The sequence below is a fragment of the Ornithodoros turicata genome, chromosome 9 (genome assembly GCF_037126465.1).
Source record: "Ornithodoros turicata isolate Travis chromosome 9, ASM3712646v1, whole genome shotgun sequence".
Taxonomy (NCBI): domain Eukaryota; kingdom Metazoa; phylum Arthropoda; class Arachnida; order Ixodida; family Argasidae; genus Ornithodoros; species Ornithodoros turicata.
Genome location: NC_088209.1, coordinates 43,873,312 through 43,894,133, shown reverse-complemented (window position 1 = coordinate 43,894,133; position 20,822 = coordinate 43,873,312). Strand labels below are relative to the sequence as shown.

The 20,822-nt window shown below is 44.3% G+C and overlaps 1 protein-coding gene across 5 annotated transcripts in view; it reads left to right on the top strand.

Moving 5' to 3' along the window:
- The first annotated feature begins 8 nt into the window (after nucleotides 1-8).
- Nucleotides 9-20,822, top strand: part of LOC135369050 (potassium channel subfamily T member 2-like) — a 189,355-nt gene continuing 168,541 nt past the window's right edge. For 3 of the 5 annotated variants that reach the window (XM_064602677.1, XM_064602676.1, XM_064602675.1), the window contains exon 1: nucleotides 858-1,290. In XM_064602677.1, coding sequence (XP_064458747.1) covers nucleotides 934-1,290 — 357 coding nt within the window. In that variant the 5' untranslated portion in view covers nucleotides 858-933. Of the gene's footprint in view, nucleotides 85-856; nucleotides 1,291-20,822 lie in introns of those variants that run through there. The other 2 variants (XM_064602674.1, XM_064602673.1) reach the window with 2 other exon arrangements.

Below are 20,822 nucleotides of genomic sequence, written 5' to 3'. Positions count from 1 at the left end.
TTAGTTCTCCCGAACTGAAGGGAGGCTGAAGGTGTCTCGTGTTGTCCAGAGGCAAAATGGTATTGCATACGTCGTCACTGACAAGTGAGTGTGTTCGATGATAATGCATGGTAGACAGCTGTGAGAGTAAGCGACGGATTCATTTGTCGGGAAACTGTTATCACCGACCCATTTTATGCGTCGTAGTCTAGCGAGAGAGTTTGGTCACAGAAAAATATGGCTCCCCCTCGTGAGTTGTTAGTAAATGATCCAGACGCTGCAAAAATGAAAGCAGTTGATGAGATACACCCACCAGCATTAATGTCAAATGTAATTAATCAAATGTTAATGTAATCAAAATGTAAAACCAGACCGGCGGTTCTGTCGGCTTACTCATTCCCAGCTTGCGGGCTGGAACCCAGTCGAGACCGCAAATTGCTTTGTCATGTCCGCCATTTCGTGAGAGGAGATTTGAGGCTAGGACGCGTTAGGGACGCGTTGGATAAAATTTATTCATAGGGCGTTTAACATTTCGTTTGATATCCCGCACGGTCTTCTCTGATAAACGAGGCATTAGTTGATAAAACCACCAGGATGCATTCTACGTTAGCGACGCACACGATTTCCTGAAACGCGACAATTGCAGATAGCACAGTCACCGATATCCACGCCACGTTCGGTCGTCTCTAGCTTATCAATAAGAGGAAAAATGTGCTGACAGCGGCAATAACAACGACCAGACTGGGACTGCCGTCGAACGGCGCCTCCAGATTCGGGAATGACGAGGCAGTTCTGATAAAGGCAACGGAATATCCCGAAACACAGAGCCGTAGTTGTACGAGACCGAATCTTATCTCTTGGCGCAACGCAATACTGACCACGCTTGGAGGGCGACGAGCTATCAAGACGGCGACGGTGCGCGAGACCAGACGCAAAGTAGCAAAGCGTAGTGAAATGACGAGCGCGACTTATGGTGTGGCTACAAACCTGCGCAAACGCTGGGGCAAGCATAAAACTGGTGTCGAGTATGCCTTCCTTGTTCATCGCAGGCGCTCTCTTTGCTTAATGACGGCTGTCTCCTGCATGAAACGGCTAGGACTTTGTCAAGACGGAATGACCAGATTGAAGGACACAGATGACAGTATATCAGATGACGGGGATGAGTACGACGACGTGACCGGACGTCCATCGGCATCGTGGAAGTCCATCTGGTTGCGTCTCTTACAGCAGCGTGGCGACTGCGTGGGTGTAACAGTACGACCCCAGGTTCAGATCGAGGACGTCGTGGATCAGACTAACGGTACAGACATTGTGAGTACTGCTGTTTTAATGCGATAGCATTATTGCCGTCGCTCCTTAGAAATTCCTGTGGTCCGCGCCGAAAACTCAGCTAGGACGACAGATGGCGCCACGACAACCGTGGGCTCAGAAAACTTTATGGCCCACTAAAATGATATGCAGGCAGAACGTGGTCGGCTACCGTGTTGTACGACTTTCAAACTGACTTATTTATTTACTCTCAGGGCCGTGAGGCAATACAGAGGCAATACACTTGGTTAACATTTAATAATATAATGTCAATGTGGCCAGCACACAGAAATATTTACAAAGTTTACACGAACAAATTGCACATATACGTGGAGGTAAATAAGAAAAGAAGCAAATGAGACTTTTTTTTTTTGGGGGGGGGGGCTATGTCTAATAGAATGAAAAGAAAGAATATTTGGGTCATTCATTCCATTTCATTCATGGGGTCATGCACATTTGGGGTCATTGGGTCATTTGGGGTCGATTACATCACACGCGTACAACGTGGAAATTTAAGAAATGACTATGCAGCGAAATGGTCGCACAAACGTTTGTTAAATTGCTCGATGTGGATATTGGAGGCAATGGCACCGGGAAGGCTGTTCCGCTCAGGCGATGTACGAGGCAGTAATGAATCGCGACCTGACATTGTTGAGCACGAGGGAATGCCCACTTTCTTCGGGTAATCGGTACGAGCTGAGATGTACGAAGGATGTTGAATTAACGATTCTCTGAGGTGTATATTATTATCATAAATCTTACGAAACGTAGAGACGAGTTATTGTTCGGCGTGTGGAAAGCAGAGGCAGACTGCGGTTAGGCTTCATAACAGTGACACTGACGGTGTGGTTGTAACTACCGAATATAAATCTGTCTGCCATGTTTTGTACTGTCTCTATCGAGTTGGTGATTGTGCTGTGATCAGTATCCCACACGGAGGCTGCATATTCCAACTTCAGAAGGACCAATGATTTGAAGGACTATCATTGAGGGACCAACTGCGGGCTCGTGGTTCCTTCACTTTCACATTGGGCAATACGTTGCGAGATGGTTATGTGTGCTACTTAGGTACACATAACACACGTTATGTGTATGCGCGTTGTGCTCTCTAGCGTTACGTCATAGCTCACTGCAATTTAAAATTATCCCCGCACGTTCTGGGAAATTTAACGGTTGCATTTCAGCAGGGAGGTTTGTGATTTCAAAGAAAGAGGCGAGATTAAAGGCGCGGAGGTGTCGTAATTGTCTCAGATGTAAAGGCTGATGTAAAGATAATGATTGAAAAAAAAAAAAGAAAGAAAAGAAGGAGGGACTTAATATAGGCGTAGCATTTACGAAAAGAAAAAGGATATGACTTATCATCTCAAAACGAATGCTGCATTGTATTTACCACATTTTCTTCGTTGTAATTATCGTATTTATCGCTTTCTCGGCTGCCTTCTCTGCCTAGACCTACATTAAGACGAGGAACTCAAGACATCCCTGCGAGACCTGATTAAGTGCATGTTCCTTTCTGTAGACGAGCAGTGCAAAGGCATTTAAATGCCTGCAGTGGCGGGAATGCACTTCTATCGTTCCCACAACGCCATTAGCGTCCAGCGGTGATGCCAGGGAAAAGTGCCGGGCGCAACTGGAGCTCCCTACAGACTGCGACTCGCTGTTCCTACGTAAAGTATATTGTATTACGAAATGTAGTGTGCAGCTTTTAACATTTCATCATTTTCGCGACTATTTGCCGTTGCCCTGGCCGCGTGCAATCGGGGGGATATGTTTATTAAAAAAGAGAGGCAAGAGAAACAGGAAAGGGGAAATGTTCAGTCTATCAAAATATTTTATTTAATATAATGAACACACAAAGTCAAATGTGGGACTGCGGGGGCAGGCAAGTTAGGTGATGTTTGCGGTCGGCATTTCTCGCCTGCCAATGAATAGAGTAAACGATTCACCTACCATATCCGGTAAACATGGCACAAAGTTGCTTCAATCCCAGAGGTGTTAGGTGTTTACAGTTCACCTAACTTGTCGTTTGAATACCACGACACATCAAACGTAATTTCGTTCTTGCTTTTGTATATATGAAATTAACGCTATATAAAACCCTCGTTAGATGAAAACAAGAATACGCGGTAACAATTTGGGACCATCATCGGGCGGCCGTGCAATAAAATGCCACGTTGATGCCACCAAATGTGTACGGCAGGGAGCTGTATATCTTATCCTCGGGAATTATAACCGCTCACCGCGAATGTCACATCAATGAAATCTAACCTTCATATACCGCATCTGTCACTGGCGTCTGCTGCATGGTGGCAATCATCCAACACGTACTCATTGACTGCCCTCTATACAGTTCGGAGAGAGCAATATTCCAGTCCCAACTGACCCGTATCAACGACAACCCTGTTCTAACCCTGTTCAGCACTGTCAGTGCTTGACTGACAGGACTCTACCAGCCTGCTTGAAGTCCTCTGACCTCAGAGCTTTTTGCATGAATGCGGCCACCTGGGGTTCTTTTGACGTGCGACAGAAAACAAAGTGCTGGAAGCAATGTTTACCTCCCTCGTCCGGGATCGAACCCACGATCTTGAGCTCAGCAACGTTACCGACTGAGTTTTACAGGGACTTGAAAACTTTGCTTTAGCTTACTTTGACGGCATTGCTATAGTTTCAAACACTGGAGGAGATCACTTGACTCACCTTAGGACAGTACTGAGTCGTCTCCAATCTGAGGGACTTACAATCAAAGCTGAAAAATGTCAACTAAGCTGTGCCCAAATACAATATACTTAGGTCACATTGTAGGTAAAGGCAAAAGACATCCATTAGATGTTAAAATAGCAGCGATTAGAGAGTTCCGGAGACGGTTGACTAAACCTGAACCTGCAAGTTTTTGACCCTTCTGGTTACCACTAACATGCTCATATATCGCCAGTTCTCTTACTTTCGAGTGTGTACTACTACGAGTGAGTACTAAGAGTGTTTAGTTCAAAAACCCAAGGTGGCGTTAATGAGTAAACCTGCGTTCTTGACTGCTCAAAGCCTTTCTCTATACAATGCGACGCAAGTGATCGCCAGCAGTTCTCTGTCAAAAGGAAAACCGTCCCATCCAGTAGGCGTCAGTAGAAAATTAACGGCAAAGGAAGGAATGTGCATGTTTGGCATGGGAAGTTGCTATATGACTGGTATACTCGCTTTACATTTGAAACTGATCACTGTCCTCTCCAGTGGTTACAGCAGATCTCTCCTAAGGGCCGACTTCTTAGTCTCATTCTCCGAGAATTTAGCTTTGACGTGGTCTACAACACAGGAAAGCTACATGAAAACGCAGATTGCTTGAGCCATTATACTCATGTGGTTGATAGCACCACCTTCTTTCCCTCAAGCAATGGGATAGGATGCCGCCTCAGCGGCGAAACATCCCACTACATCATTATCACTTATTTGCTGTTGTTGTTGGCCAGGCCTTTCTTCGGTTTCTGAGTTGGGTTTTAAGAATGTTGGCATAACCTGATGTTTTGGGTTTTGGGCAGTACGAAGCTATCTTTTTCGAAGGTAATAAGTTTGTTCTTTTCACAAAGATTGATTTGTCTTGATGTGTATCACCGTTTCCTGTTTGTGTTTGGGGACTGGCTTCACTTTTGGTATTTGTCTCCCGAGAGCCGTGCTCACTGTCCCTGTGCTGACTGTTTCTATACATCTGTTCCCTCTTGAACCCAGAGCCTGACCTTGTCGGGTATTCCTCGATAGAATTGTTCCAAGCAAAATGACTCTAGAACCTTATCTCTCACAGGTTATAAGACTTTGCACTTTTTAACCACTGAGGGTAAATGTTACATAAACTTGCCATTCAAGCGCCGAATATGCGGCGAGTTGATACGGCGTGCCCCTCTTGAAAAAATCGACCACATGACGTCCCAGATATTTTATGTCCACATAATAAGTAGGAGAACTACGCGATACCGTTATTAAGAAATTCGTGATTTTTGATACGACTGAAGTTACACAAGCAAGTTGTCCTAGATGAATGAATGGCGCGCGACAGCTGCCAAAATATGATTTAGCTGGTGCCTCTGCGTCTGTACTGGTCTGGTCCTATGCACTAGCAGGTCATCATACTGGAATGGAAACCAAATTTTAGTAATCGCTCCAAATCTCATAACGGCCCGTTTAGACATTTTTGCAAAAATATATCGCTTGAATTTACAGGTGCGCGGTACTTCTAAGCCAAGTTGTTAATTCAACGAATGGGAAATAATGGTGTTTTTAAGCATAGACTTATTCGTAAAAATAATAATAAATTATTTTTGTGCCCACCAACAATTGTTTTAAAGCACGCCTAGGGGAGACTTCGCAACGATTCGAAAAAAATTAGGTGAGCATTTTACCGAACAAGGACCGCTCCCTTGATACCGAATACAATATTCGCATTCATTTTGTGCAAGTAATTGTAAATGATGACAATACCAAACCGAAACAAAAATGCAAAGCGCACAGCGGTTCGCTCTGAGGAAGATACTGTGACGTCACCCAGCATTGTCGTCTGCTAGGAAGCTTGCATTCTTCCATGCCGGATGACGTCAGACGTGTTGCTTTCAGCGCCCTCTTGCTTCACAGAGGCGAAGCGCTCACTTGGTAATAATTCGTTCGAATAAAATCTGCGCACTTTGGGTACGCGATATTTCGTATGTGTGTTCCTGACACCCCAAAGGTTACTGCTATGTCACAATCTTTGTGGTGATTTTGTTGCGGAATCCCACTTTAATAGGCTGTACAAATCAGGGTCTGAGCACACAACTCGCGATGTAAGAGCCGGGTGCTGTTTATACGTTCCGACGTTATCGGGCTACAGTAAACATATTTTGACGAAATGCAAAAATGCCGCCAAGTCCACGAAGGAGGCAGTCACATTAGTATGGAAACGGTTAGGAGTTTTAATGACAAGCTTTCGTGCAAAATTTGTGCTTAATCCTGCGACAAAAATATTTTGGCCGACAACGTGATGTGACATGTCACAAGCATAGCCATAACCCATTGTGGGAATGTTTCTGGTTCAACGGTGATCTTTTAAATTTCCGCGATATATTCAGTTGGACTGAACCGAAATGCAATTTTAATATGATGGTGTTGTGATAAAGAAAAAAACGCAATTTTAACATGATTTTAGGTATCTAACACGTCCTTCTAACCCGCTTTGTCATTCACTTTTATTATTACTTTATTAGTAGATTATCGTGAGAAATCGTGCAAAATATTGATCCATTTTGGCTGCGGTAAAGTACGAGACGGAACCTAAAACTAGAAAGCAAATAATATAATTCACAGTCAATGATGCCAGTTTTAGGCCAACTGCATATCACATGGCCGTACCGATAGATGGCATTTCGATAAAACTTGCATGTTTCTACATATCTCTAGGGCTACCGAGTTCGATTGGTTTCTGAGTTGGCCTTTTCATAACTTTTTCGTGGTTTCCAATCTGTCGATTATCGACGTTTCCCGCAGCACAGGTGGCGTTGCAGGCTATCTTTGTACGCTGGCCACTTGAGCGCCGTCTGCTACATGACCTATGCAATCTGTCGTCTGCAACCAAACGCGAGGATGTTTTTACTCTGCTTGGCGCATATTAGTTTGCGGATTCCTCGTGTTCGAATGTGATTGGTGACGGAATTTCGTGATGTGGGGTACATCTTACCGTGCGAGCAGGGCTCTGAGCGTGAAGCCGACGACAGAAAAGCGGACGCTTTTTGGCAGAAAGAAGCAGACTGCAGTGTTCGAGGATGAGAACGAAGAAATGTTGCACAAGGTGCGTAATGTTTTAGTTTCTTGACTATTCTCGTTACGATTATTCGACGTAATATATTTGAAAAGAGGAGATGGGGAGATGTGGAATAGCGCATGGGGCATAGGAGTTATGATTTCGGCAGCTACCCTGAAACCGCAGCTCTGCATGATACACAAGTAGCGATTAGTACTTGAAACTCGAGGGTGAAAAATCGGGGGTAGTTCTTAACCTACAATTCCTTGCGGTGTGTGACTATAGTCACACATCCAGTATCGTTGTCTAGTTATACAGTAGCTAAGGTCAGCAGGCTACACCTTGAATGCTCGTGTATGGAAAAAAAAATGTGTCCGTGTACGCAGAAATGGAGTACGTGTCTTCCTCGGGTAAATTACTGGACGGGTTATGATGCACACCAGAGTATCGACGAAAACTTTTTTTTTCTCAGCGCCGTAGTTGGCGAGACTTCCCCTTCGTGCTGTGACGTAAAATTGATTGATTGCAAAATAAAACGAAATAAATATATGGAGATGCGAGACCCGACAAAGTCGGACACGTAAATAGAAGAGAAAGTAGAACAACAGAGCACATGCAATTGAATGATGGCAGTAAGAAAAGGCACCCGCAGTGGGATTCCAACCCACAGCCTCTACAAAGGCACTGCACAATGGCTCTGTTGTGACGACAGTAGTCGAAAAATCACGGAAACTTGAGAGGGTGTCGAGACATTCCTATTCGGGTTTTCCTGATGTCGTAACCGAGTGACTTCCAGTATTCATGCACTATTTGTTACGCGCTATTACCTTCTTCTCTACGAGACTTGGAATGCAGGTTCACATCTACCTTTCACAACCTTTTTTAAGATAAGGTACGGTCAACACAATTTTACACAATGAGTGAGCGCTTTTGTTTCTTTCTCGTCACTTTTGCCTACTGCTATAATGATGATTAACTTGTAGAGTGTCGTCATCCGAGCAAAGACTATCAAGGCGACACAAGGACTGCCCTTAAAGGAGACTCGTTTTGTAGAACGGCATTACCCTAACGCAGAATATACCCCTGGCGCCCATCCTAATGGGAACCTGGGAGAGGAGCTTCTTAAAGTTCACTCGAGTCTTATGTTTCGCTTAACAGCTGTGTGTTTCGCTGAATACATAACAGTGAGAGACTCATGTGTACCTTCTTAAAGATTCCGTCGGCGACTCGGGGTCGCGTACTTCGCGATGGATCGTCTTCAAAATACGAGGGGGAAGATGCATTATTCCCAGCACGCACCCCTTTCTGTAGCTGCGCCGTAGTCCATCGCTGGAACTCACTTAGTGACTTCAGTCTGCCAAGTCTGCCTTCAGTATGCGTTAAATAAGCGTCCATAGGCGTTTAGTCGCACATGTCTCGGGCTCGCCCTGCATAGGCCTTCTAAATTTATAAATTGTATTTTGAATTTGGAATTACTGTCTCACTGATCTGTGGATCGAAGCGCAGCAACAGCTCACTAGAAAAGCCGTGGAGTGGCCAGACCCCGTGGAGACAGCATTCTCGCGTTGGTCCAACGGAATGCTCGAGACTGGGTGTTGACTGTTTTAAATCCTACCACCGGTTAAATCTTGTCTCCCAATCGGTTCTCCCTACCTGTCTAGGTGTGTTGCTTCGCAGTGCTAACGCAAAATAATAGTAAAATAGTGATTGGGGGCTTCTCCTGCAAACGCTACTGCAATGCAGCGAAAGCACGCTTTACAGGAGACTGACAAGATATTTGTAGAATTCATTCTGCGAGTCGAATTTCAGAGCAGAACTCTCGGGGGGACAAAATTAATCCGACCGACGTGGCTTTTATTATGATCATCGTAGGGTAGTTTTCTCGTGTTGTATAATCATGATTTACTAAATGGTAGCGCTGCACAAACTTGTAAGAAGAATTGGCTATTGGCACTTGGTAGAATAAATAAATTCAACTCAATTCAATTCAATCGTTTATTTCCCATTCAGCGATGGGTTGGGAAAAAGCCGCAAAGTGCAGCTTGACGACTAAGGGCGAATAAAATTACACGGGCATCCATGTTGAGGTGATTTCGCATAATGACAATTCATTGTTCCAGAATTAATTGTGATACACGATGAAGACAAAAGGAATCATTGTGACATTGTGACTAGAGGTGTGCCCATTTTTCCCCTCACAATCTTGATTTGCGGAGGGAAATTGAAGGTTTTGAAATTGGCGCATATACAACTGCGCACCTCTTCGGAGCCACATACAGGCGTTAGTGCACCTGGCGACGTCCGCACGGTGGAAGCATAATTTAGAGTATTCAGCATCTAAAATCTAGCGTCCCATTCTGTTGCGTTGCTGCGCGTTCAATTACCGTTAATGGAAGACCATGGGGGTATATGTTTCCGAGCAAGAAAAGAGGAAAGAGCCAGGTTGATGCCGGCTTGCTATGCCACAAAAAAATTAAAATACCATTAAAGACCACGCGTGACATAATGTTCCTACGAGTAAACAGTGTGGACACGAAGTAAGAGCGTTTGCCACGTAACATTTTGGTCCTGCAGATTTTGTTCCCATCAACGCAATTATAGTGATATACGCAATATACGCGCGGATGCGCCGGTTTACCTATCTCAAGTAGTGCGGTTGCGAACAAATCTGGGGCCAATGGGGGAATGGTATTTGCTCAACATGCTCTTGGGCGCGTGACATAATTTTTGGTCGCCAGTTGCCGTGATTCCGACATCAAGTTGTGTATCATGTGAATGGTCACAAAATTATTTTTCGCAATCGTCTCTGTCTCAAATGTGAGACTTTACTCATTTGTCATTTGAGATTAAACTCACCGTAAGGTCGTACTCATCCGTGTTTCGTTTTATGAAAACTGCACGAGCTGATGATGTGACAAGAATTCACCACCGAAACTGAGATTCTCGCAGAGGGTAAGTTCTGCAAAACTTTTCCACCAGCTTCCTCGCCCATTCGGGCGTATTTCGAAGCATCAACTGAAAACTTTTTGACACGACACTAAACGATAGCCTTTTCAAAACAAAGTCAGTTGCGCAAGACAATAAACGTACACCGAGTATTTCAATAATAGAGGACTGTTGAGCAGCGTGTCACTTTCAGCGGCCTCCAAACATGGAACGCTTTAAAACGGCCGATGTTTATCAGCGAGATCCCGTTCTGTCGATTAGTCGTAGAGTAGTTGCAGGCGCTGTCAACCAAGTCTCTCATGTTGGCTCAAATCATAGTCATCGCGGGTCGCATTGACACGAAAGAAGACGTCGTTACCCCCGTCATAGACAGTCAGCGTACGATTTTTTTTCAAGCAGAATTTTGAGGCGTCTGAGTTAGTGGTTTGAGAGAGCGTGTGTTAGAGTGCGTGAGATACAAAAGGGCGATAACGGAATACAATGTTTGCGAAAAGAAAAGGTCCGAGCAGTTTAGAGGGACAGTCCGTAGCCGTCGACTGCTTTTGAAGTATAAGCTATGGTCGACTACTATGAGATGTGTGAAAATGCTGTGTTTCATTCCGTTAAGTAGGAGTGCCCTCTCCTACTGCTTTTATATCTACTATAGCAAAGTGTGTACCCCCGCCCCCGTCACGTCAGCTGCGAGGGGCAGCAGTGTACCCTTTTTGCGCGTGGGTGTCAAACGTCCGTCTACCAAGAAACCTGTCCTGCAGATTATAAATCCTTCGTATGACATTTCTTTAATATTCGTAACACCATCCAGCCGACATCACCTATTGATTTCACCATAAAGTAAATAAATAATCTGTCCCCAAATCTTTGGTGTTACTGTATTGGACCCCCTGGAAAAATGAATAGCCCACGCAATAGAATATTTCCTGCCTTGACTATGTGCAACGCAAACTCAATTAGCAGACCGCACACTTTATCCGCGTCGTAAGGTTCGGTGCAGCCAAAGTGTTTAGATTCATTTCCAATATCAATATCACTGTTTTCTTTTTGCTTTTAATCAGCAAACATGTATCTATGATGGGGAAACCTGTACTTGGGCATACACAGGGAAAACAACGATAGAGGACAAGCACAAACCAGCAAAAAATATTTCGTGACATCAACTGCGCATAATACAACTTGGCCAGCTCTTTGATAGTAGCTCGAGAGAGAGGGCAGTGGCTGGAAGCCACCCATTAAGCAACGCAATACAGGTACCATGAGGAAGTACCCCGAAAACGAAAACAAACACATTGGCGTAAGCAATGAGGAGGAAATGACGTGCTTGCCTAAGAGTTGTGACGCATTTTTCAGGTATGTTTCAAGCATGTGTTCATTACGTCGTGCACGCATTCTACTGCACGGCATAGATTATTGACGAAAAGGAGTTATTGTTGAACGTGTCGTTGTAGCAGTTAACGAAGCACCTACGCTTGTTCAAACTTTGGCATCTAGCGTTGATCAGCCTCGGGCATGCCAATTGGTTGTCGTAAGCACGTGACACCTCCCACGGCCTCCTCACTGGCGGAAATGCCTGTAGCAAAAGTCAGAGCTGGTTGAGTTTTAGTATTGGCGATGCCCCCATTTTCTACGCATCTACAAAGCCTCCATTGCTGTAAAACGTTAAGAGCAGGATCACATCGATGCATGTGCCTGTTACCTGCGTGGAACAGGGACGTAGGCCCTCGCCTGAGTGTGCTCCGAAGTTCATCAGAACAGAGGAATATTGGTGACTCCCTCGCCTGGAGCACCCTTGGAATCCCTTCGGGGTAGAGGGCTGGGTGATCCCCTCGCCAGGAGAACCGCCGAAGTTTCGTACGCGAAGCAGAGGAATATTGGCAACTCCCTTGCCTGGTGTTTCTCCAAAGTTCCGCAGCTCAGTACCCTTAATATACTAAGTTCGACTATCTGCCTTGAATACATCACGTAGTACTACTTGTCTATACATTGGCCACCATATATACCTATAAGGGATCACATCCCTGTGGTTCAACGTTACGGACAATGACGTGTGACGTGACTTATCTGACATTAGTATGTGTATACATGATTAAATATTGCAGGAAAACCCCACAATATCATATTTTAGTAAAACCACAAGACATCACAGTGACTACGATACACCTACATACCATTATACGGCGCAGCTTGATCTTCGATATCCTTGCGCCAGAAAACTCCAAACTCCAAACTCCTAGAGCGAAAAACCTCCCCACTTCATCGTCAGAATATATTTGTTGTTGTTGTTACCTGGTATAACATGGGGAGAAGCTTCGAAACCACTTTAAATTACAGGTGGTATTGGTCAACATTGCACCGTAGCTTGCTCATGGGAAAAATCTTTTCGTGAACATATGCAAAACTGTTAACATGCTATCCGATGACATAGCTAACGTTTCTGCGTTTGTTTGTTTGTTTGTTTGTGCATGGCAGGTGTATAGTCCCAAATATAAAGTGAGCAAAGTTTAATGGAGCCCAAAAAATTGCTTCTTACACGTGACGCGGAATCGGGCGAACGTGCTTCACTTGGTATCTATCGCAGAGCTCAACAATGAAAGAAACAAACGCGGGGCTTCAATCCATCTTGCTCTCCTCACTTTTTTCCGCTCTCCATTTCCTCCTCCTCTTGGAGGAAGACCCGCACAGTCTCTAACGCAGACGACAGTCCTTTTCTAGGTGGAGCCACGGGCGCTTTCATCGTCTGTTGCCACCGGATCGTGTCGTCTGCTTTCGAGCGTCGGTGTTGTGACCACGACACCTTTTCCTCTGGTCTTTGGCCCATTGTTTCCGCTTGTTTGTGCTTCGAATTCTAAGGGTGTTGCGATGACGATTACCAGAGTTAATCCGTCTCGAACAAGGGAAACGAAGCGGAAGTGAATTTGAAAACTTTTCTGGATAGCGTTTCCTGCAACATGAATCCTTATCTCATGGTCAGCATTTATGTTTCGCTGTGCGTGTTGTGTGTGTCTTGAAAGTGATTGTCGTGTATTTTTGAGATCTGGCTTGCATTTGAAGCACTGCATCCGTGAAAAGTGAGTGAGTATATGGGTATACTGTTATTTTTTGAGTATTTCATTCACTGTAATATCCAAGAGAATTTACTAGGAATACGTTGTCTGAAATGTTTATTAGCGCTTTTATCAGAGGTGCGAAAATACCACGGTCATATTGACGTGTGTCCGATTACTTTTCATGGACAAATTCGAGGAGTTATGCCAACCTTCCGCTAGAGTATCTCTATTACGTCATTATGGTCAGAATATGTTCAAAAAGCATTTGGACACACGTTACAATACGATGCGATACAATACTATACAAGAAACACTGATACTAACTGAGCACTACTAAGAATACTATGAGAATGGTAATTCCAAGGCTCAAAACACAGCTCAAGACAACCCTCACGTCATTATATTTTGAGGCGGATTATTACATATACATAACGCGTGTTCCTGAGCTTATTTAACCCTTCAGTTTAGTTTTAGCCATGTCGTAAACACTTTTGCCTCAAGAGAACGCTTCACCTCATAACGGTTTTGTCTAAATCATATCTCTAGGTTGAGACCGTCATGTACATCTACAAAATTCCGTTATACAATTTACATAAAGCTTTCGGTTTTGGCGATATTGAGAAGTTATCAGCTCTCTTGTGCGCTAGAATCTATTTACATATCTTGGGTCTTGGGCACGACTATCAGCATTGTCGTGCTGAGATATCTGGTTTGAAATTACTGCGTGTACAATAACAAATTCGTACACTCGAATCCCCTTTATGTGAACTCTATTTATCCATGACATCCGGAAGAGAAACAGAAGGATAGATTTGAGTCCATGCGATTTGTTTATCTGGGCTTCAGTTTCCGGACGAACATTTTCATGAAGTGGGCAACAGGAAAATAGCCAAACCGCCATCAGTTATCCGGATGTGTGATCAAAGACGATAACACAGCTAGTCCACAGCTGTGCGTTCTGGAGTATGTGAACGTTAAGGAGCAGGATGAAGATGGCATTAATCAAAACCACAAAAAATCACGGCAAATCCTTCTTGCGGATGCTAATTTCCAATCAAATCAATAATGACGATCAGGATAACGTCATCATTGAGTGGAAGCTTACAATAAACTTTACGTAAATCGCAATGGGCGGTTTCCGAAAGAAACAGGGACTCGTCACGGCGGATCACTCGGTGCGGCTGGATTAACGAAGTCCACCGTATTTATGGATTCGGTTATTGAGGGCTCGGCAGGTTCACGGTTCTACTCGTATCAAAAAGTGATTTGATGTCTCAGGTCAGGAAACGCAGATATTCCAACAGAGGCTGTTCTTCCACTGGACACCGTTCTCATTATTGGCAGGGTACTTGAAGGAATATAATAATGTTCGACAGAAGGGCACTGCCCATCATTATGCATGCAGTACGTTTTTGTTTCAATAGGTATCTGCGCTACGGCTTCAACTTTCGGCTGGCACAAGAGTATGACGTCAAGCACTCTTTCCGTTGGTTCAAGACCGACACAATGTTGCGCAATCACATATCCTTTCTTATGTTCCGTGTAAGCGCCGCGAGGCAACTGTGGCTATAAGCGGCATACAGACGTGGACAGGTGGACGAGTGGGGACAGGCGTTTAGTATACGTCTTGAGCCTGCCAGAAAACCCATGGGGAAAACCTGAGACAGCACAGCCGGTGTCACCTCCTAGTCTCGGCTTGGAAGGCGATCATCCTATCCACTACGCCACGCGAGTCGCTATTCTTTCTCATTGCTCCGCTCACCGTACATGAGTGGAAAAAACGATTATGCGGTTCAACGCAAGAAAATTCGCAGCAAGGTTCTGTTATTACAACTACAAGTATCGGATAGTGGTAAGATATTCCCAATGTCCTCGTGATATGAGAGCCGCCAATGAGGTGAGGGTAGAGAAGTGCTAGGAGAGTGTGTTGTAGCGGTGTAAGGGATAAGATAAGAAAAAAAGTAAACAATCCCACCTGCCTCAGTGGATGAGTAGGAAATATTGTGCTAGGTAAACTTGGGAGCGCTTTTGAGAAACCCTCGGGAGGCAAAATCATCATCGTAGTTGTCTAGTGACATAAACCTATAAATGATTGTAACTATAGTGCCTATTTATGAGCTTCTTTAATCGAAGTATCCTGCCATTTTATCGCCTTTCTTTTATCCGCCTCCTTCGCAGAATGAAGGCGCCACGAGGATCAAATCTGTTAACTCTTCCCTTTCGTAGGGAACCACTCAGCACGATCAGTCATTTTACCAACCTCGAGCACATGTCATGTTCTCTAGTCCACAAAATAATCGTTTATTGATTATCAATACGGTACCGCGAGTGATCAATCTCTTCCGACGTAACAGTGACAAATCGTGTTCTTAAGTTTTCATCTTTCGGAATTTATGACGTGGATGCGACGGGTATAGAAGTGCATTTGGACAGGCTCATATTACTCCAGAGGGTCCTGGCAAAAGTAACTCCATTCAATTGGTAATTTAGTCATGCACGTTGGCGCATACGGGCGAACAACAACAACTTTATTTGGAGATAATGAATGGGGAGTTTCAGCGCGAGAGTACGAGCGCCAATTTTCACATGCATGGTGGTTGCTGTACTGGTACGGTGTCTAGGAGCGGTGCACAGACGGGTGAGGACAGACGAATTAGTACACGTCCTTCAGTGGGAACTGTGTCTTTAAAGTCTGACAGAAATAGCTACCTCGATGCTGCCTCCCAACGACAGGATGGTGTATCTGCTTGCCCACGCCATGACTTCAACGACTACCGATATTATTCTTAGTCAAACGTAAGCCGCAGCGGGAAAAGATCGCTGGAAAAATGACACCACAGCGGAAGAAATAGCGAAATTGTTGCGAGCATATTTGTGCGGCACCCCATTAAAGTTTCACGTGAAAAGCTGTATGGAGAGCCGTGAACGGTATCTTTATCGCGCTTTGGAAGGAAACTTCCGGCTCCCCCAAATATACGTCGTTGAGTGATTCCCCCGAAGCGGGATTACTGACAAACCCTCACACAAGACAGCATAAGCTTTTGGTTAACAGGGTGGCACTCTATCATCCTTTCTGTCACATTTGAAAGTGTCCGCGCAATATAGAAGTCTATCGGAGACGTTAACTTAGTGCGGAAATTTCGTAAGCCTCAACTTGGCAACATTTGTCATCCACTTGAAGGGTGCAGCTCGTTGATCATGTATCTTACTTGGTAAGGAAGGGCTACGGTGTCACTATAGGCTTCTCGTTGTGCGGACCAAGTGTTTTCCTTGGCTTTTCCTCTGATGATGTACCACGTGTGTCGTCGCGAGAGAAAGTTTCATCTTGTTCTCGCTGCGCATCGATATTTCGTTGCTGGCGTCTTCGGCCGGATTCGATCCCGCATCCTTAGTGTCTTCTTTCCGCGTGTCGCGAATAAATGAGTGAAGAATACGTTCCTGCATGCATTTCGAATGTTCGAAATGTCACGCTTTGTGCGCACTGGTAATAAGCCGAGCCTTCTGGAACACAAACATAAGTTACGTAAAATAAAATCGCGTTCGTGCATTCTGTCATTTGCTTTCGGGCGCGATGCGGTCGTGCTAAGCGGGCGGATATCAAAAGCTCATCCGCAGCTGTTTTAACGAGAGGGGTTCCACGAACACGAAAAGTGACTCGCGCTATTCCTTTAAAGTTACACATTGTTGAGCTGAGACTTGTCGTTCACCGTGTTGTTTTCATAAAGTACTTCCTATCTGGCGCTTTGAACTGAAGATCTAACTTCACTCCACGACGTGTAAGCTGTCCCCACATCTAAAATTTTGCAGAAGCCTCGTTTTAAAAGTTGTATTGCCGTCCCCCTAAAAGTTGCACGCGTAATCCCGTAGAAAGCCGCTGGTAATACCACCCACTGCGCGGCCGTGTTGGTATCGCTCACACTTTTGAGTTCCTCGTAAACTCGCTCTATTACTGTGCTCGCTTTTCAAAACTTGTTTGGTGCTTTGTGGACGACATAAAGGAGGCGATAGACGTTGCGGTTTATTACGTACGTGCGCCTACCGAATCTTTAAATCCCTTTTTGCGAAGATGTAGAAAAAAAAAGTGGTTTATTACGAAAGCTCGAAGAATGCGGCCAATGTTTCCATAATTTGCCCCGTATCACCGAAAGCGAGATGTTATCGCAGGCTGGTTGGTATAACGTCAGCTCGTGGAATATGTGAATTGTAATTTCTACAGAAAAAAAAAAGTCATTTCATTTTTGTGTTTGTTGCGTAAGAAATACAATATGTACAGAAAGTAAGCGGAGCCAACACGTATTTTGTGAACTGATTGATTGACTGAAAAATTAAAAAAATATGAACCAACACGTATTTTGTGAAAGGAACTCGGTAGCTTACCGCGCTATTTTCCTGTTGATACGCGTTGGCGATTCTGCAAAATTATGCGATCAACATAGAAAACTGAAAAAGAAATACTAGAGAGAGGGTGCTGGGAGGCGAGATAAATTTCTCCTCTTTTTTTCCTTACAAACAAACTACCTAACTAACAAAATACTATTTCTGTTTTCACTTTACCCGTAGAAAAGTCAGCGAATGTAAAAGAAAGAAGAGAGTCTCGGATAAGCAGTTGAAAATGAAGATTTATTGCGTGAGGCCTCGCAGGAAAAACGCCGTCTTCTGCGAGTTTATTACTAGTTTTGGTAAGCGAACAGAGTGACATATACGTAGATGGGTCTAACATATCCTTTCTTTCTTTTTCCAATCAATGAATCACCTATGAAGCACCGAGAGAGACAGTTGCTGTTGTAACAGCAGCTCGTATGCATGAACTTTGAAGAAAAAACAATTATATGTACGCTTCATTTGCTAGGCAGACAGCGGGTAACGACCTGCCGGTGAGAGATATTTGGAGCTCCAAAAAGACGAAATCAATCAATTAATCAATCAATCATCACGAAAAATAACAACATGTGGTTGTCACGAGGAAGCTCTGTTCTTCTATCTGTTGGTTAATTTTGGTCGCCTTCTTGGTGCATTGAGATCCTGTGGTCAACGTCTCTCGCAGATGGTCACATGCCCGAGAAATTGGTGTCATGCACCAGGATGATGGGGACTTGCTGTACTGCGGAACCGAAAGGTGCCTTAGAAACACAATTCTCCAGAATGCACAATAGGAGTTTGGTGGACGGCTTCAGTCATATGTCGTATTAGAAGTCGGCCCAGGACGCATATTCCTCCAGGGCGCCAGTCTGTGACGTTTCCCACATCTGTGTAGCCGACAACGTCACCACAGACAGACGCAGACAGACACGGAGACACACACAGAGAGACAGAGAGACAGACAGACAGACAGACAGACAGACAGAGAGAGAGAGAGAGAGAGACAGACAGAAAGACAGACAGACAGACAGAAAGAGAGAGAGAAAAAAAAAACGCTAGACCTTGGATCATATTCAGTTACGGCAACGCAGCAATATTATGTCGAGGGTTAGTTCTTCCGTATGCATCGCACCCGTGCAGTGAAAATACGCTTCTCAAGTGACGACGCTCGGCTCTCTGTTTGCAAATCCAACCAAAGGGAAAACATCACTTACATGCTGTGTGTACTTTTCCATGCACGTATCGGTTCCCAACCTAACCAGACCAAATATCGTCAGATGCTTCGCCACGACAATTGGTGGCTTTATGCCGCGTGGTAACTGGGATCGAAACAACATGCACGAAGTCAGGGTGAGTGGTGGGATAGAGGAAAGCCCAGCAATAAATTAAGTGGGCTCGTCAGAGAAAAAAGACGAATCAACAAAAACGACACGGCCAATTAATCAGTAGCTGAGTAATCAAACTAAAATTGTTCGTTCCAGTTATTTTCGCCGGTACACTGCTCACGCCACCGTTCACATTTTCCTGTCTCTACTCTGGTTTCGTCCGTACGGGATGCCGTTTCGCTGGCAGACGATAAGGTCGGCGTCTACATTGTAAATAAAACAGAACGAGCGTACTACCTGAGGCAAAAGTGCTAGGGTTTGTTTGTTCGGTTTTTATAGCACAAGCAGTGCTAGGGTGCAAGCAAGCCGGTTTATTTGCAAACGAAGAAAAACCCGAGAGAGGGAGCACGAGGATAAAACACGACACGTTCTTACGTTTGAGAATGTGTCCTCATTTTGTTTGGATTGTTTGTTTGTTTGAATTTATTTAATGATATGCCTGCCAACAGCTGAATAACACCCTACTGTGCAGTGCACCACAAAGGAGAATACGTACAGTCGGCCATAAAAGCACTGAGAATGGGAAAAAATCAAACAACTAGAGTAAGCGCAGTCAGCAACAGTTTCTAACGAACAGAAAAATCACTCAGCGGTCAAGGATTAACAGAAGTCAACTGCTAAACAGACGATGGGCGGTATTTCTAAATTGAACGAAATTCACGGAAATACCAATATCGGACCTACCTATACCTGCAAACCCAAGTATTGCTTATATTGCTTATTCTAGGATAGGAATATAGTACAAGCGTCTTCCTATCACCTATCATAAAACACTCTAACAACACTGCCTTGCGATGAAACTTCCCATACATCATCTCCTAATAAAGTTGTGGTTGTTGACCTCGTTGAGGGTATCTAATTCCACACTGTAGAAGCAAATTGGGCGTTTGGTCTAACAAAAGCAATATAAAGTTGTTTAAAGCAAGCAGGATCGTTAAAATCACGGGTAACTCAAAATATAAGACCAAGCAGTCGCAGGCAGCCGCGAACAAGCTGACAGACATCATCATAAAGACCCTGCATATTATGAAAAGCTGCATAACATGTGCATGCGTAACCTAACGTCAGGCAATTTTCGGTGTAGTTTCCAAGTAGCCTGTAGTTTCCACGTATAACGGTGATTTGTATTAGCCTCCTTGCGTCAGAACGCTCCAAATTCCAAGCTTCAAGACTGGCATTAGCCAGTCTCGCTGCATGCGAATCATACTGACATTAGTTGAACGTGGGACAATTGATGTTCTGAGGCTGGAACACATAGAAAGGACAAATAGTTAGTAGAAATAGAAAAATATGAAAGTAGTTTTCCTGTCCAATGAGAACCTTTTTAGAGACCTTGATGATATTACTTCGGAAGTTCCGTTTCTTCTCATGGGCTCGAGGAACATTCGGAATTTCTCGGCTGCGCCTGACATGTTTTCATGAAAAGAAATGATTCTCTCGCAACTGTTTTCACAAGACCAGTTAAGTCCGCTGAGAAAAAAAAAGAAAAAAGGAAAAGAAAAGCGGTACGTAATAAGGAAAAGGCACAAGGCAGCGACAGCGCAGATTAGGGCATGTATGGGTATAAAGGATCAGCCACGCGACAGAGTTTCTGAGCCGGTCGTTTTTTTTTCTTTTCGTTTTTTTTAGGAAACTTACTTGTTTCTAACGGGTCCGTTTCATGAAATGAAGTGCATGTCTCAGTTTTGTCCTTTTCATTTTCGGAACAACAACAACAGATATATTCTGAAGATGAAGTGGGGAGGAATTTTCGGAATTCCCCGCTCAAGCCGATGGGTCCGTGAAATAATAGAATACATACTAAGAGAACACATACATAATAACATACTAAGAATAACAACAACACGTGACAATGACATCACAACGACAATCACATGGTGTGCCACGTATGGATGGGAAGAAGGTCTACTTCTCTCTCTCGCTTCAGGCATTAGTTATGGTGGTAATAACAGAGTAGTGAGGTTTAGTGTAGCGTATCACCTTTGCCAACATAACGGATAGCGTTGGTGGTTCAGCGCACGCGCAAAACATACAGAGCTTCGCGCAGTG